This window comes from Thunnus maccoyii, chromosome 7 (genome assembly GCF_910596095.1).
Source record: "Thunnus maccoyii chromosome 7, fThuMac1.1, whole genome shotgun sequence".
Taxonomy (NCBI): Eukaryota; Metazoa; Chordata; class Actinopteri; order Scombriformes; family Scombridae; genus Thunnus; species Thunnus maccoyii.
In genome coordinates, this window is record NC_056539.1 from 27,521,710 (window position 1) to 27,537,919 (window position 16,210).

General features: G+C 40.1%; 1 protein-coding gene across 1 annotated transcript in view; it reads right to left on the reverse strand.

The window, feature by feature from the left end:
* The window catches only part of LOC121900577, a 33,059-nt gene that overhangs the window by 3,288 nt on the left and 13,561 nt on the right, over positions 1 to 16,210 (reverse strand). Inside the window, exons 19-38 of the mRNA XM_042417004.1 lie at positions 15,757 to 16,017; positions 15,349 to 15,609; positions 13,529 to 13,789; positions 13,111 to 13,371; positions 11,831 to 12,088; positions 11,487 to 11,747; positions 11,220 to 11,269; positions 10,830 to 11,040; positions 9,994 to 10,254; positions 9,159 to 9,419; positions 8,811 to 9,071; positions 7,403 to 7,663; positions 5,741 to 6,001; positions 5,342 to 5,599; positions 3,832 to 4,095; positions 3,393 to 3,653; positions 2,176 to 2,436; positions 1,830 to 2,090; positions 1,405 to 1,662; positions 374 to 634 (exon numbers count right to left, since the gene is read on the reverse strand). Coding sequence (XP_042272938.1) covers positions 374 to 634; positions 1,405 to 1,662; positions 1,830 to 2,090; positions 2,176 to 2,436; positions 3,393 to 3,653; positions 3,832 to 4,095; positions 5,342 to 5,599; positions 5,741 to 6,001; positions 7,403 to 7,663; positions 8,811 to 9,071; positions 9,159 to 9,419; positions 9,994 to 10,254; positions 10,830 to 11,040; positions 11,220 to 11,269; positions 11,487 to 11,747; positions 11,831 to 12,088; positions 13,111 to 13,371; positions 13,529 to 13,789; positions 15,349 to 15,609; positions 15,757 to 16,017 — 4,953 coding nt within the window. The remainder of the gene's footprint in view (positions 1 to 373; positions 635 to 1,404; positions 1,663 to 1,829; positions 2,091 to 2,175; positions 2,437 to 3,392; positions 3,654 to 3,831; positions 4,096 to 5,341; positions 5,600 to 5,740; positions 6,002 to 7,402; positions 7,664 to 8,810; positions 9,072 to 9,158; positions 9,420 to 9,993; positions 10,255 to 10,829; positions 11,041 to 11,219; positions 11,270 to 11,486; positions 11,748 to 11,830; positions 12,089 to 13,110; positions 13,372 to 13,528; positions 13,790 to 15,348; positions 15,610 to 15,756; positions 16,018 to 16,210) is intronic.

A 16,210-nucleotide genomic window follows, 5' to 3' on the forward strand; every position in this document is an offset into this window, starting at 1 on the left:
TGAGCCAAGTTAAAAAAGTTCTGCTCTTGTTTTTGTGACATTTTCAAAGGGTAAAAGATCATCCTCACTAGCCTTTTTGGTGGGATAATTAGATTTTTCTTGACTTGCTATACTACATTGTGGGTATTAAACCAGTACAACCAACTGATTGAGTACTTCTTTAATTGATTTTTGTAACGTACACGAGAAAACAAAACATTTATCACATCTACTGAAGCCCTAAAAGTTTTCCAGTAAAAGTAGTATCTAAAAACATTTATTTATATCTGCAAATTCTATTCTATTCTTAAATTTTTGCTAAAGTACCTAAAGTAATTGCAGCATTGTAATAATTGCACTATGCTATAATTCACTTTTGAGCTCTGATATTTACCTGCTCCAGCCTGCAGAGGTGCACTGAACGAGCTGTTGCAAACGCCATTCGAGGCTTCAACGGAGAAATTGTACATGCCGCCACATTCCAGGCCTTCGATGGTGCAGGAGGTGTCGGTGCTATCACAGTAAAACGCGTCTCCACCCATATGTTGGGCACAGCCAAAATACTTCACAGCACCCTCACTGGCACTCCAAGAAAGGGTGGCAGAGTTGGTCTTGCATTCGATATCCACTGCTAGACCGGAGGGCTCACAGGGCACTGAGAGGGAAGAGAGAAAAGAACGGTACAGCGGGCCTGCAGTTTCCAAAATGTTAGAATAACATTAACTTATCCTTATTGATAAGAAAAAAATGAATAAATAAATAAAAAGGTATTTATATAGTATTTATTAAGTCCAATCAATAGAAGTGACTACTAAGAAAAAATCCAACTTCAACTTGATGGTATTAGAACATTAACAGAACAACATGAACAGGAAGAAAAGCTACTCATTAAAAATCACAGAGAACTAATTTTGATTGTTAACAAAAAAAGTAATTTTAAAAAGTAATTTTTGCAGTATTTTGCATGATGATAGAAGACGTGACATCCTGAAAATGTGGCTTTACTGGTGCCGCAACTAAAAAGTATTTTCATGATCAATTTATCTGCTTAATACTTTGTCGATTAATCAGTTTTTTTTTGTCTATAAAATGTCAGATGACAGTGGAAAACGCCTGTCTTCAAATTACTTGTTTTATGGGAACGACAGTCCAAAACACAATCGTTTTCTATCATATAAGCAGAAATCTTGATGTCTGAGAGGCTGCAATTTTTCCTAATCTATCAAGTCCTTTCCTTGACTTGATAGATTAGCCAATTAACAGAATTTTTACCAATGAATTTTCTGTCAATTATTTGACTAACCATTTCAGCTCTAGACTTTATCATCTATATCATTTACTACCATCCAATCGAAAGTGTTGCTTTAGTTAAACGATACATTTCAAACCTCAGAAAAGAAAAGAAAAGTCCGATCATCTCTCTACCTGTTCTGAAGGATGTGGTCCTGGGCGGGCTGGTGCAGTTGTCTCCACTGGCAGTGATGCTCAAGTTGTACGGCTGTCCGCAGTGCAGATTAGCAAGGGTGCAGTTGTTCACTAAGGAGTTGCATTTCGTGACGTGTCCGTCCCTTCCTGTTGCTGTCAGCAGGTAGGATGTGGCCACAGGGGAGTCGGCCCACGTCACCGTGGCTCCATTCTCCTCACATGATGGTGCCACTGTCACGTTGTCTGGGACACAGGGCGCTAGAGAAGACAAAATAACCTTATATATTTCCTCAGGTGTTTGCGCTATGGATCTGCTGTACTTTACACTTTCAAAACTTTAAGTGAGATTTGATAACAGAAGTGAGTTTTTTCATAGGTCAGTTTCTGTATGTGAATCAGGCTACATGGTGAGCAGAAAAAAATACCTGTTTTAATCTTCTTTGGTGGACTTCTGAGGCTGCTGCACTTATCAGAAGAAGCTGATACAATGATGCTGTAGTGCATGCCACAGCGAATATCCTGGAGCACACATGAATTGGAGGTGCTGTTACAGGAAATGAGGGTCTGGTCGTGGCCCTCGGCGGTCACCAGGTAGATAGGTGTGTCCTGATTCAGCTCCCATTCAACCAGGATTGTGTCACTGTTGCATCCTGTCACTGCACTGATGGACGTTAGAGCACAAGGACCTAGAAGACAGGACAGATACGATTAATAATGCTCCAGAAAACCGTTAACAGTTTGAAATCAGCAGCAGAGATTCATGTTAAATACCTGTCTCGAGCTCAAAGGTGGTGCTGTTATCACTGCGGCAGTGTTCGTTGACAGCAGTGACATGGAAGGTGTAAAGCGTCCCACATTTCAGATCTGGCACATTACAGGGAGAGGAGGCGGTAGTACAGGTAGAGTTGTGACCTCCGACCCCCTGGGCCAGCACGGTATAGCTGAGGGCTCCTTCTGAGTCGTCCCAAGTCACCCAGGCAGAATTAGATACGCAGTCCAGGCGGCCTTTGGTGTTGCTGGGCACACATGGAGCTATAGAGGGTGAAATGCAAAAGAATGACATTCAGACTATGTAGGAATTGTTTCAACAATTTTTGGGAGATTTATTGCTGCAAATGATTATACAATTTGAATTTTGTGGGAGTGAAAGGGGGTTGTGTATTTGAAGATGCTCCCCTAATGAACCCAAGTGTCATGCGACCCTTCTTAGAGTCTAAACACCCTTGCAATATTAAGGAAATACATAATTTCATAAGGGGAAATGCATACAGTGATTGATAAATAGCTTGTGTAGCTTTCTGTATACAAAAGGAAGAAGAAGGGGACATTAGGATGGTTTTCAGCAACCTAGCTCACCAGCACCAGTGCTAAGACTCGTTTAAATGTTTCTGACATCAGTGCTCTCGGTACACTTATTCACTTTCTTTGCAGTTTGCACTGAGTTAGATGAGAAGATAAATTTGCTGAGAATGTATCACATATCACTCTATAACCACAGTTTGTGTATGAGTTAAACAAATAAGATACAGTATATTAATTAGAGAGGTTTAGAGGTGCTGGTAGACATATTTTTAAACGTTGGACAGAGTCCCCCTGCTTCCAGTTACCATGCTGAGCTAGGCTAAATGCCTCCCGACTCAGCAAGGTATTGATAGTCTCATCTTACTCTCAGAAAGAAAGTGAATAATTGTATTTCCCAAAATGTTGAACTATAATTTTAAATCTAAAACTCAAAACCTAGGAAACACATGCAAATGCAAAGTCAAACTGCATCCCTAAAGAGGAAAACTGCACTGTAACACCGCCTGCATGTGGTACTTTCCTTTCCTATAGGTGGTGCAGGTTGGCATGTTTAGACCTGATATGATGTGGAGAATCTGGAGTCCGCTAAACGTGCCTTTCAGTGAATGAATTTCTGAATTACAAAGCCAGTTCCAGTGCATCATGCCACTGACACACTGAGATGTGGCTCACTGTTTGAAGTTTACCTGAAGAAGTCACAACGGTAGGGCTCGGCTTGCTCTCGCAGTCATCTCTTACAGACAACACAGTAACGTTGTAGCTCTGTCCACATGGTAGATTTTCTATGGTGCAGACTGTGCCACTCGAGTTACAGTAGAGTCTCGCCCCTTTGTTGCTCACTGCTGCCACGTGGAAGTACTGTGCATCAGGGTTGGGTGACCAGGACACGGTCATAGCGCCTTCATCACACTGGGCATCAATTGTCACGTTCTGTGGTGCACAGGGGGCTGCGGGGGGAAAAAAGGCAGGTTAATAAAGTATCGTTTAACAAAGAAGGGAATTTCTATCTTGCTGTTTTAGGGAACAAAACTTTACCACTTTACTAAATAAGACTGTCATCACAATTTAGTCACAACAAGCCTTTTACAATGAGTAGATAATTGGTCCTCCATCTTTACAGAGTACCTGTTCGCACGTAAGCCTTGTCGCTCTCCACGCTGGAGCAGGACTCATCCCGGCTGAACACGCTCACGTTGTAGGTCTGTCCACACTGCAGGCCGCTCAGGTCACAGTGGGTCATGGTGTTGTTGCACTCAATCCGGTGGCCTCCGTCCTCTGTGACACCCACAGCAAGATAGGAGACAGCTCCACTGGCTGGCTCCCATGTCACCGCAGCTGAATTTGAGCGGCACAGTAGAGACGCCTTGACATTGGTGGGCCTGCAAGGCACTGGTAGAGAGAGGAGGAAAGACGGACAGTGAGATGATGGAGTTCTTCTGTCTTAATGATGTATGTGAGAGCTGGGGGAATTAATGGGTTATATGGGTTAGTTTAATGCCAGTTTATAGAGAGAAAAGTTCATTCTTAGCATAATAAATGAATACTGAACAGACTCAGATCAAGCAAACATGGAGAAATTCATCTCAAAGTTCTTAAAATTCATTATTGATTAGTCGTTGTTGTTCCAAGCTGCATACTATCTCAAGATCCAAGTGTGATACTGTTTGAATCATGCTGTCAGTGACCACCAGGCACAGCACAAATATGAGCGACAGTTTCTTCACCAATTTGGGAGATAAGTAGGGTTGAGTCTGAAGAATGTCCTACTTGTAACAGCAATGATATCCAGGTAACTTATTAATCCATCAACTGTTCATGAATAGCGAAAAAGATGAAAAAATAAACCTGCTATAAACTGGCCCCTCACTGTTGACACAATGTCTACACAGCTTGCATCATGAAAGCAGCACGTTAGCAGAGCAGCTGTAGCAGCTTCAGTCCTGCGTCAGTTACTCAGGATGCACTGAGGCACAGTATTGAATATAGGTTTGCACATATAAAACGGACATTGAGTCACTCATCAGGCCGTATGTCACCTCTCATCTGCTCCGGTCTGCAAATGAACAAATGACTGGTACAATAATACCATCACTTCCTGGTATGAAATCACAATAAAGACTCTTCTCATTTGCAGTTTCATGATGGTGGGATGAGCTACCCAGGTCTATACTGTCTGCTGTCTCCTTTGGTACATTCAAGAAACGCCTGAAAACTCAGCTCTTCCATGAACACCTCAACATCTGATTCCCTTTAACCTTTTAGCATTTTTTGAAGTGTTGCGGTGCTTCTTGTTGTTTATGGTATTCCTTATGCACTTGTCTCCTTACAGTTGTTTCTTACTTTAATAATTATTACAAAGACTACATGTTGTCACTGTCCTTTAACACTTTATTGTTTTGCCTCACTTATAAGTCACTTTGGATAAAAGCTTCTGCCAAATGACAAAATGTAAATGTAAAATATGAGCCATTATGTGGCCTATATAGACTTCTATATTGATTAAAATAGAAGCGTATCTGTTCCGTCAGATGCACATGAGATGAACATGTGAAAAACACCTCCTGTGTTGACGGGCCTGTCCACACCAATACCATAGCATTTAACTTGTGGCAAAGATTTTATTGTTCCTATTTACCTGACTGCAAGTTGAGGTAAGCGTGACTGTTGTCACACTGTCCATCCTGAGCTGTCAGTGTCAAGTTGTAGAGTTGGCCACATTGCATGTTGGGTAGTTCGCAAATGGTTTCAGCAGTGTTACACTGGATCCTGTGACCATTGGGTCCCGAAGCTCGCACCATGTAGGAGGACACACCCTCTCCTTCTTCCCATGACACCACACCTGTGTCATTGCCGCACACCATCTCTGCTGTTACCTTCTGTGGTACGCACGGCCCTACAGACAGACAGGTATAAGATCAGTATCAGTAAAATATTATATATAACATGCAATATGCCTTATAGCTACACTGAATGCTGCGGTTTGGGATAAATGTCTGATGAAGGTGCCACATGATTAATTTAATCTTGATTCTACCTTTGCTGATCACAACAGCAGAACTTTCAGCACTGTCACACGTCTCATCTAAGGCCTTAACAATGATGGAGTAGTTGAGGCCACACAGCAAGTCGTTGAACAGGCATGTTGTGTCGTTGCTGTTGCATGTTGACTCGTAGCCACCGTTGCCCTGGGCGACTGTGGTGTAGGATAATGCCCCTCTGCTTGGCTCCCATGAGACCGCCACGGCACCAGACTCACAAGCCACCCGAGCCTCCACCTGCTGCGGTGCACAAGGCACTGCACAGACACAAAGAGAGAAATATTAATCTTCCATTATGTAAAGATGGACGCCTTAGAATTATCAGGTTCTATCTGCTGTCTGAGTGGTTTTGAGTTGTTAAAGTTCAAATGATTTACGATATATGCACAGACAATACTTTAGCTGCATGTTTTAAATTTAGACATACTACACATTTGGTTTTCATTGACTGATTTTAACTAATAATACAGTTCATAAAGTTTTTCCAACAACAAAACAAAGACAATTAGAGAGAACCTTTGAAAATGTTTCTCCGTTCATTAGCTGACCTTTCCTCTCCTCTCCTTGTTCTGCTTTGTTTTACTGTTTTTTTCTGCTCTCTGTCTATTGCTCTATTGCTTCTTTTTTTTTCTTTCTTTTTTTGACAGACTGGGGTCTCTGTCAGTGTCTGAGCTCTGAGTGTTTCACTGTCTGCTGCAGGACTCAAGTTATAACATTAAATACACACAAACCCAGTTAGCAGCAGGTAGAGTTAACATCAGCAGCGAGCAGCCTGAATGTATCTCATGTTCTTACATATTAACATTTTGCCTTTCATTGCTGTAACTTATTAAGTAGTCAGAGTAACTAATAATAATATTAATTATTGCTAACAATTCTGCTTCCTATGTAATTAAATTCGGCAAGCTAGCTGACTGGCATGGTGGATAAAAGTCAAAAATCTGCTTCGTCACTGAGTTTAAACAAGATAAAAAACTAACTCAGTTGGTGTTTATTTCTGTGTCATACATAATTATGTTGATAAAATAATTAATTTGGAGGCTTCAAAATTTAAGATTTAGCAACATTTCATGATTCTTTCTGCTCTTTTGACCACAGTCACAAAGCAGTGAGGTCACTTGGTAAAGAGGTGGAACCTGATTGGTCCTTCTGTCTACGTTCTGAGCACTGATTGGTGCTTTGCAGATGGAACCTCAGAGCACCAGAATGAGATCGAGATTGAGTTTTGAGATGAAACTTTTTCTTTTCTCAAATTTTAGGGCCAATAATGCAGAAATTAAAAAAACAAACCTACAAAAAATGTTAATAACTTGTCAAAGAATATTTTCATGTGAATAACTCATTTTTGACAAAAATGTCAGATAAAACCTTATAATTCTAGGGTCTTATTTAGTTTAAATCTGTTTCATGTAAATACTTTAAAGTATGTGACGTAAAATCAAAAATTTACTAACCTCCAACCAAAAAAGCCATATTTTTTTCACTTTTTAAATTTCTTTTTCATGATAAGTATATATACACTTAATTTATGAATAATCTTCCCCCACCCTGACACAACAACAGAAATACCCAGATATTTACAAACTACCACTAAAAAGAACAATCTGTAACATAGCTGTTATCATGCTACCAGGCCCCAACATGTTCCTTATCTTTACCTGCTTGTAGCTGTTTCATGTCACTCTGCGACACATTGCACACGTTGTTGACGGCGATCACAGTGATGTTGTAGGTGAAGCCACACAAGAGATCAGAGAGGACGCAGGAACCTGAGTCTGTCTCGCAGCCAGATTCATGTTCCTCCACGCCGAAGGCTTGGACGATGTAGGAATCAGCTCCCTTGCTGGCCTGCCACTCCACGAGGGCCGTGTTAGTAGAGCAGTTCAGTGCAACCACAACATCCTCAGGAGGACAAGGCACTGGTGGAGGGAAGGGAAAAGGAGAAAGTTTACTTTTTGGAGTAAACACAAAATCCCCATTACACACTTGTATTGTTTGGCAATTTTAAAACATTTGAGGGGTCCAAAAAAGGTCAATAGAGGTCATAGATTACTTTAAGTCCCTTGTAAACCTTCTGTTAAGACTTTAAATAGAAACTAATCACCAAACTGAAAAGCATTATTTAAACTCTGACCACATCCAGCAAGTGTAAATCTGGGAATGTTTTGTATTTATTGATATTTATTAAATAAATACCAAGATTTTTTAAATAGGCGTGTTTAAACTGACTTTTACCTTGATTTTGTGTCCCCACACATCCACAAATTATTTTGTTTCAAAATATATATTATACACTGTTGTTTACAGTAAAAGATGTCTTCCTGATAGTGTAAAATTTTTGAGAAAAAATGGTGAAATGATAAGAAATGAGCCGCTGATCATATGCTATTGTTCATAAATTGATAAAATAATTTTTCTCTCAGAATTTAAGAAGAAAAGATATTTGTTTTATTGTTGTTGTTTTTTTAAATCAAATTTTCCTGAATTTAGAAAGTGGAATATATTAACACCTGTAATCACACCTAACACCTGATTGTGTGATTACAGGTGCATCACTGCAGCCACTTCAGAACTTCAGCCACTAGAGGTCAGTGAAAACAGGATTCTCAGTTAGTGTTAAAGGATGAGTCTGGTGATGCTCTACTGTATTTTTTCTTAATCTCAGCAAATCCCATGAAGACTAAAACCAACGATGAGTTACTCCTACCATCAAACACTATTTACTCCTATTTGAGTAACATTTGCTTAAAACAATAGTGCCTGGCTGCTTTAGGAAATTATTTAGCCTTTCTTATTAAACTTTGTATTCATGGGTTACCTGTTTTTTTTTAAATTTACGTCCTCAAATGGGAGGAATGAGAGCCACAGACAGGGTAGGGAAGTCAGAAAGTATTGAGAGATGGACTAACACGTCGTTTTGGAACTTTGACCATGTTTAGCACAGATATCGGACATCACAACAGTATAAAAATAACAGAAAATCACCTCTAAGTTACTCTAAAATTGCCAAAATAAGCAGTATATAAAATCCTTGCCCCACATCTTTGACTTGGTTTTACTGCTTACCTGATTCCACCTGCAAACTGGAGCTGGGTGGGCTGTCACACTTCTCATTTGAGGCCACAGTGATCACATCATAGGTCTGGCCGCACTGCAGGTTCTCCAGCTCACAGTTGGTGAAGTTGGATTTGCAAGTGGAAACATGGCCGCTGGAGGACCGGGCTGTTGCGGTGTAGTGCAAGGCCCCCAAAGCGAAGTCCCAGTCCAACAGGGCCGAGTTGGTGAAGCAGTCCACAACCACTGAGCCAATTTTGGGTATGCAGGGAACTGAGAGAGGGTGAGGAGACAAAAAGTCAGACACCAAGCCTATCAAGTAAACATTCTGACATCCAAATTTCCATCTATATGTCCTACCTGATTTGAACTCGGCAGCTGGGCTGGGCAAACTGGAGCAGATGTCGTCCTGCGCCACCACCTGGACAGTATAAGATTGTCCGCAGGTCAAGTTGGTCAAGATGCACATCGGGTCTTTACTCTCACAGGAGGACACGGCTCCCTGTGTGCTCTGAGCTGTCACTTTGTAAGACAACGCCCCCTTGCTGGCACTCCAGGACACGAGAGCCTGATTTTTAGAACAGTTCATCTTCACATTCACATCAGTAGGAACACAAGGAACTGGAAAGAAGCACAGGAAAAAGATTTAATAAAAATGTAGTTACAGGAAGTTTTAGAACATTTTTAAAAAAGTCACAGAAATATCAAGCCATCATTTGAAGGGTGTCAGATTCAATATATTCAATGCATGGCAAACAATCAGTGTGCAGACAGTTAAATACATTTTCTTCCCCTAAAGATTCAAATTTTTATATACATTTCTTTTCACCCATTTGTCATGTTCCTGTTAGACATGTTGCCTGTCACCAATACCAACAGAGTTTTACAGTATATGCACAAAAAACAACAAAAATATACAGTAACATGGAATATAGTGAGCAGAAGGAAAATAAACCCCAAAAGTGCTTGTTTGTCACTTCTGCTTAAAGAATATAAAATAAAATTACTTATATCAAAGAAATCTGTTTTTAATCTGTTTTAACCTGTTCTATAAGTTATGACTCTTTTATTTTATTGAAAATTGACCTCTACTTGTAAGATTAGATATTTGTTTGCAGGATTTTAAAAAATATGACAGAAGTATAAGGAAATTAATTAGGGAAGTTGTGAGAATAAAATAATAATCAACTCTCACCTGACTGCAGTGTGTCGGCCTTACTGGGGTAAGAGTTGCACTTCTCGTTGGAGGCGACAACTGTCACCGTGTAGTTCTGTCCGCAGTGGACATTTGGCATGCCGCAGTGCTCACTGTCAGACCAGCAGCTTTGTGATTGGCCGTCTTCCTGCGTCACTGTGGCGGTGTAAAACTGCGCGCCAGCCGAGCCGGTCCACGATATAACAGCAATGTTGGAGAGGCAGTTCATGAAGCTGGAGACGCCGGTGGGAGGGCAAGGCTCTGAGGGAAGGATGGAGAAAAGACTTGATCACGAAAGATGTTGAACTGATCCTGAAGTTTCATTAATACAAATAGAGGAATAGTTCAGCATTCTGGGAAATATGCTTATCTGCTTTCTTGTTAAGACTTAGACACGAAGATCAATACCACTCTCATATCTATGCACTATTATGAAGCCACAGCTAGCAGCTGGTTAGCTTAGCTTAGCATAAAGACTGGAAACAGTGGAAGAGTTGGTCTGACTGTCTGATGATAACAAAATCCACTTATCAGCACCTACAGTCTCTGCTGTTTTGAGTCTTTATACTAAGCTAAGCTAAGCTAACCATATTTACCCACAAATGTGAGAATAAAATTATTGTTATAATTTATTATTATCAATGAAATAGTAAATAGTAACTGAATACAAACATAAAAACTGTCCTTGATTTGACAATTAATTTACATTTCCTTGATGAAGTGTATTTCAGATATAAGTTAACGTTTTCTTACTAGGTTAAAGCATTCAGAAAAAAAGGGTCACTTCAAAAACAGCTTCAAAACAGTGTTTTAGGGTTTATGGAATAGGAATCTACCTGACTCCAGCTTTGACGGCACACTGGGACGGCTTGTGCAAACAGAGTCTACGGCCTGAACAGACAAGAAGTACTCCTGGCCGCACTGGAACTCAGAAATGTACGTCCAGGTGTCGTTGGTGCTGAGCTGCATTTTGTGGCCGTTGTTTGTCTCTGCCGTCACAATGTAGAACGATGCGGTTTCACTTGCACTCCAGCTCAGCGAACCCACCTTAGAATAATAACAACAATATCATAATAATTTCAATTTCGATAAAAATAATTAGCCTAGAACCTTTCAAAACAACAGTTACAAAGTGCGTCACAGAGCGTAATTACAATAGATTGTTTAATATTTCTTGAGGAAGATCCTTTAGAGAAAGAGCTTTCACAAAATGGTAAAATACAAACCTTCATAGTGCAGTTAAGAGATGATTCTAGATTTTGTGGTATGCAGGGTGCTACAAAAAGAAGACAAATGATCAGTGGTGATGCTGGTGTTTTTCATGTGGTATCATTTAAGAGAATCACTGAGATTTCTTTGTTTAATTCTTGGCAGATGTCTCTCTAACATCATATGACATTTTCTATGGCATTCTGCAGTTTGTTCACATGAAACTGGCCTTTAATATTCTAGGGTAGTTTGATTTCTACAGTAGAAAATCTTCAGCTGTGTACCCATCCGTATTGAAGTCCTGTTGCTCGGCATGCTGCTGCACAGGTAGTCGTTGGCGATGACATGAACTGTGTACTGCTCGCCACAGTGCAGGTCATCCCAGGTGCAACTGGTGGTGTTTGTGCTGCACATGTGGGTGTGGCCGTCCTGTCCCACTGCGATGGCCAGGTAGGAGTCTGCCCCGTCGCTCTCAGCCCAGCTGACTGATCCCAGACTGTCCTCGCAGTGTGTAAAGCTCTGTACATGCCGGGGTACACAGGGGCCTGGAGAGACGGTGAATTGTTGCATTATCAGGATAATGACCTTCTTATACATTACGTTAGACAAAACTATAAGAAACTCATACCTGTCTTAAACTCTTTAGGCTGGCTCTCAGCACTGTCACATTGATCATCCTGAGCCTTCACAGTGAAAGTAAACAGCTGTCCACAAGGCAGCTCAGCCTCTATCGTTGTGTCATTGGTTTGGAAAGACGTGACGTATCCCAGGTCTCCCGTAGCTGTCACCTCATAGACTAATGCACCTTTAGCTGCCGACCAATCCAGTACCACCGTCTCATTGTAACACGACCCGTCAATTGTTAGGTCAGCTGGCTGGCAGGGTTCTGGAGGAGAAAGACACAAATGTCACACTCACAATAAGTGAAATTTTATTCAAGTTCAGATGATGCTGTTGAATTACCACAATCGATTGATCTGAAGATTGATTAATCAATTAATAGTTTGTACAATAAAATGTCAGAAAATCAGCATGTCATCACAACATCCTAAAGCCCATGTTAACATTTTTGGACTGCCTATTTTGTCCAATAAACAGTCTAAAACCCAAATTGACAGTCTAATTTTTAAGCGTTTTTGATTTAAAAAATGACAAATGATTAATTAATTATTAAAATGTTTACAGATTAATTTTCTGTCAATCAACTAATCGATTAATTGACTCATTGTTTCAGCTCTACTGAAGTGATTATTCACTCCAACTCCAAATACTAATGCAGGACAAATGCATTATGCGGTAATTGCAGAGAGCAACTTCATAGACAAAATGACAAATATTTTTAAAATACAAACAAATAATTATATATGATATATACTATAATGCATATAACATATAATAATAAAAATATAATGTCAATAACTAAAATATAGAAGTATGAAATTCTTTAATCTGTTTTTTCATAACTACTATAAGATTTGAAGATGAGAGAAACTTAATACAATACAGGTTACTGAATACAAAGTTTGAGAAATAAAACTTGCAAATTAGACAAACCATTTAAAAAAAATCAATACAATTAAATTAAGAAATAGTAATGCCAAAAGATGAAAAATTTTAAGACTATCACATGTCCAAATTGTGAATAATGAGGGTGAATTCTATTTATATCTTTATATACAGTTAGCTAATGTAAAGTACAACTGTAGGTAAGAAAAGAAACCACTCGTTTAATAAATTTATAATGTTCAGATTTGATCTGTGAGTAATTTTTTTATCTGTCTATCTTGGCCAAGACACTCTTGAAAGAGAGTACAACAAAAAAACACACGAATAATCAGCCAACCAGTAAAGAAATTAAATCAGTTAAATCAGTTTAACAGTTAATCAGTTGATAATAAAGCCCCCTACCTGTCTGAACCTCCGCAGTGCCGCTGATTTCGCTGTAGCACATGTTACTGAACGCAGTTACGGAGAATTCATAGGTTTCCCCGCAGTCCAAGTTGGAGAACTGGCAGGTGGAGTTGGTGGAGTTGCATTTCAGAGTCATCCCTGTGCTGGAGGTGGCAGTAGCCATGTAAAGCTCCACTCCCTCTGTTTCCTCCCAGTACATGTTGGCTGTGCTCATCCCACACTGCAGGTCCGCTCCAACACGCAAAGGTTTACATGGCCCTGGACAAGAAGTTTAGTTTAGTTTCAAAAAGAAAAAAATAGTTCCAGTTTTGAAGTGTTTTCTTTTTATGATAAACAAGATACACTACAGAATAAATTCAGGATCAGCAGTTCTTCCGCCACTCCAGCTGATCTGGGAGGACGTTGTTGGACTCACCTGTGTTAAAAGTGACATGACTGTTTGTATCAGTCTGGCAGTGGTCGCTGATGGCCGCAAGGCTGACGTTATACATCTGACCACACTGTAGCTCTGTCAGATCACACTGGCCCTCGGCAGTCTCACATGAAGCCCAGGAGCCATCAGCTGATACAGCGGTCACCAAGTAAGAGCTGGCTCCACTGGCCGAGCTCCAGGAGACCTCGGCTGTGTTGTTGTAGCAGTCCATGTTAACTGTCACGTTTCCTGCTGCACAGGGAGCTGGAGACAGAAGGGAAGACGGGCAGGGTGAGACATACAGGACATGGATACAACATCATTAGTGGTACTTTTACACTATTTTAGCGAATTAAAGTAGCTAAAACCTGCTAGAGAGGCCACTAAATACCACCAGATCACATGCATTAATGTGCATATGCATAGTATCACTACAGAATGATTTCCATATAAAATTTGTGTTGGAGGTAATAAATCAGGTTGCAAGCTTAAAATCATAGTAAACAGGGACACTGGTAAACATGAGTAATTCACACAATCAATCCAGCAAGAATGAGAACTGGTGATTCACCTCAAAGGAGAGTGGCTAATCTCTACCCAAAAAGTTGCTAGATTCATCAATAGACTCTATAGATCCATATATATCTTAAAAAATTGACAAATCTAGGTCTACACTGACAACACTGATCTCTTCTCTGCGAATTGCTTAATAATAAATACAATCAAAATGGATTGAAAAGGCAAATGACAACCTTTGTGGTTTAGACAGACTTAGTTTGCAGCTGTTAAATAGATCGTGTTTTACTCTTAAGGATTTATTCTTAATTTTTGGGGGCGTAGACATATATCCATACCCATGAGTATCAGAATGAATAAATGAATGGATTAAGCTTTCATATTTATTTTATGCATACGACTATGCTGAGCCTGAATGGGCTTACAAAACACTGTAAATTCATATAAGCCAGAACCAGAGAGCTGTGAATACATTTTAGAATTTAATTTGAGGAAAACAGGATTCAGTTGGTGAGGAATTTGGTACTTTAAAAGCTTCAGTTTACCCAAATGACAAAAAACAATAGCTTCTCAATTATAGTGTTAAAGTCATGCAGATAATTTTGCCAACATTTTGATCTGTACATCTTTGACATTTCTCCTTCAGCCCAATTCAATGGGAGTGAATGGAACCTCATTTGTTGTGCTCACAGCAATGAAAAATTACTTTCTAACAGCAGAATGTCTTTACACAAATATTTTTATGGTTAATCCAACAAGCGTTCTCTTCTCTCAGGTACTATTTCTTTAATAGAAAGTAGTTCCAGTGAAAATCATGAGATCTGAAATCTGTTTATTTTTAAATGGCATTTTCAATGCTACAGTACAGCAGCACCACAAATAAAATTATCTTCACCTAAATTGTGTTGGGGTTTGGGCAGAAATCTCACAGACACATTTCAAAACTTGGACCACTTGGACAAGTAAAACCAAGACTATCTGTATGGCGGAATACCTAAAAGGATATTTTTCTTTTTTGTTGTTGTAATTTTTAGATTTAAGCTAACAAAGCAGTTGTATTTTAACAGTTGTGAAAAAAGACAGAACTTTTCTCGAGGAACTCAACACAGAAGAGATGTAGGAATTGAGTCAAGCATTCTTTTTACCATCTTGATGTATTTTCGTATCATCTAATACTTTCACTTTAAATACATCTTAAGTAGATTCACAGTGAAATTCTGAGGGAAAAACTTCAGGTGAAAAGTGTAAATAAGGTAATCCAGCGTAATATCTGAGTAAACTGAAGTTAGCGTTTGAGAGCATTGTACCTGAGACCAGCAGGACGGTGGTAGAGATGCTGCTGTTGAGCGTCTCTCCGATGGCGATGACGTTGGTGTAGTAGACCACTCCACAGTGGAGGCCTTCTACGTTACAGAAAGTGTCCTCGGTGCGGCAGGACAGGGAGTGGCCGTCACGCCCTGCGAGACGAGCCTCGTAGCCCACGGCACCAAAACTGGCCTCCCATGTCATGACCCCTGTGTTGTTCTCACACCGCACGTCGGTCTGAACGTTGTTGGGCGGGCAAGGCTCTGAGGTTAAAATAAGAGGCGAGACGGGTTGAATGATGCACAGTGGATACATGTAGTATCTTTCATCTATGCCGCACAATAATAAACACACACATACACAAACAAATTAAAGAAAAGATGAAAAGTTACAACACAGTGTTTTCTCACCGGTCTTAATCATAAGTGAATCTGTTGAGATGGACACATCTTGGCACACATAATTGTTTGCCGTGACACTGATGTTGTACATCTGACCGCACTTCATGTTGTACAAGGCGCAGTAGGTGTCGTTGGTGGTACAGGAGACCATGAGGCCCTGCTCTGTCACCCCTTCCACTGTGTAGTGATCAGCACCAGCGGTCCTGTCCCACAATACTTGGCCGATCGTCAGGCTGTACTGGGTGCTGATGAGTTTAGGGATGCACGGCTCTGAGAGAGAGGAGAGAGGTAGTGTTGGAGATTAAATAAGACAGAATACATGATGTGTGAGTTAATGGGACAGGAGCTAAAATGGCCTAACCAGTATGAGATAAATAAAGTTTTTTGAACTGTGAATCATGCAAAGATATTCCAGTAGAGCCCCAGAATATAAATACAGACCTGGAAATGAATCAAGTGTCAA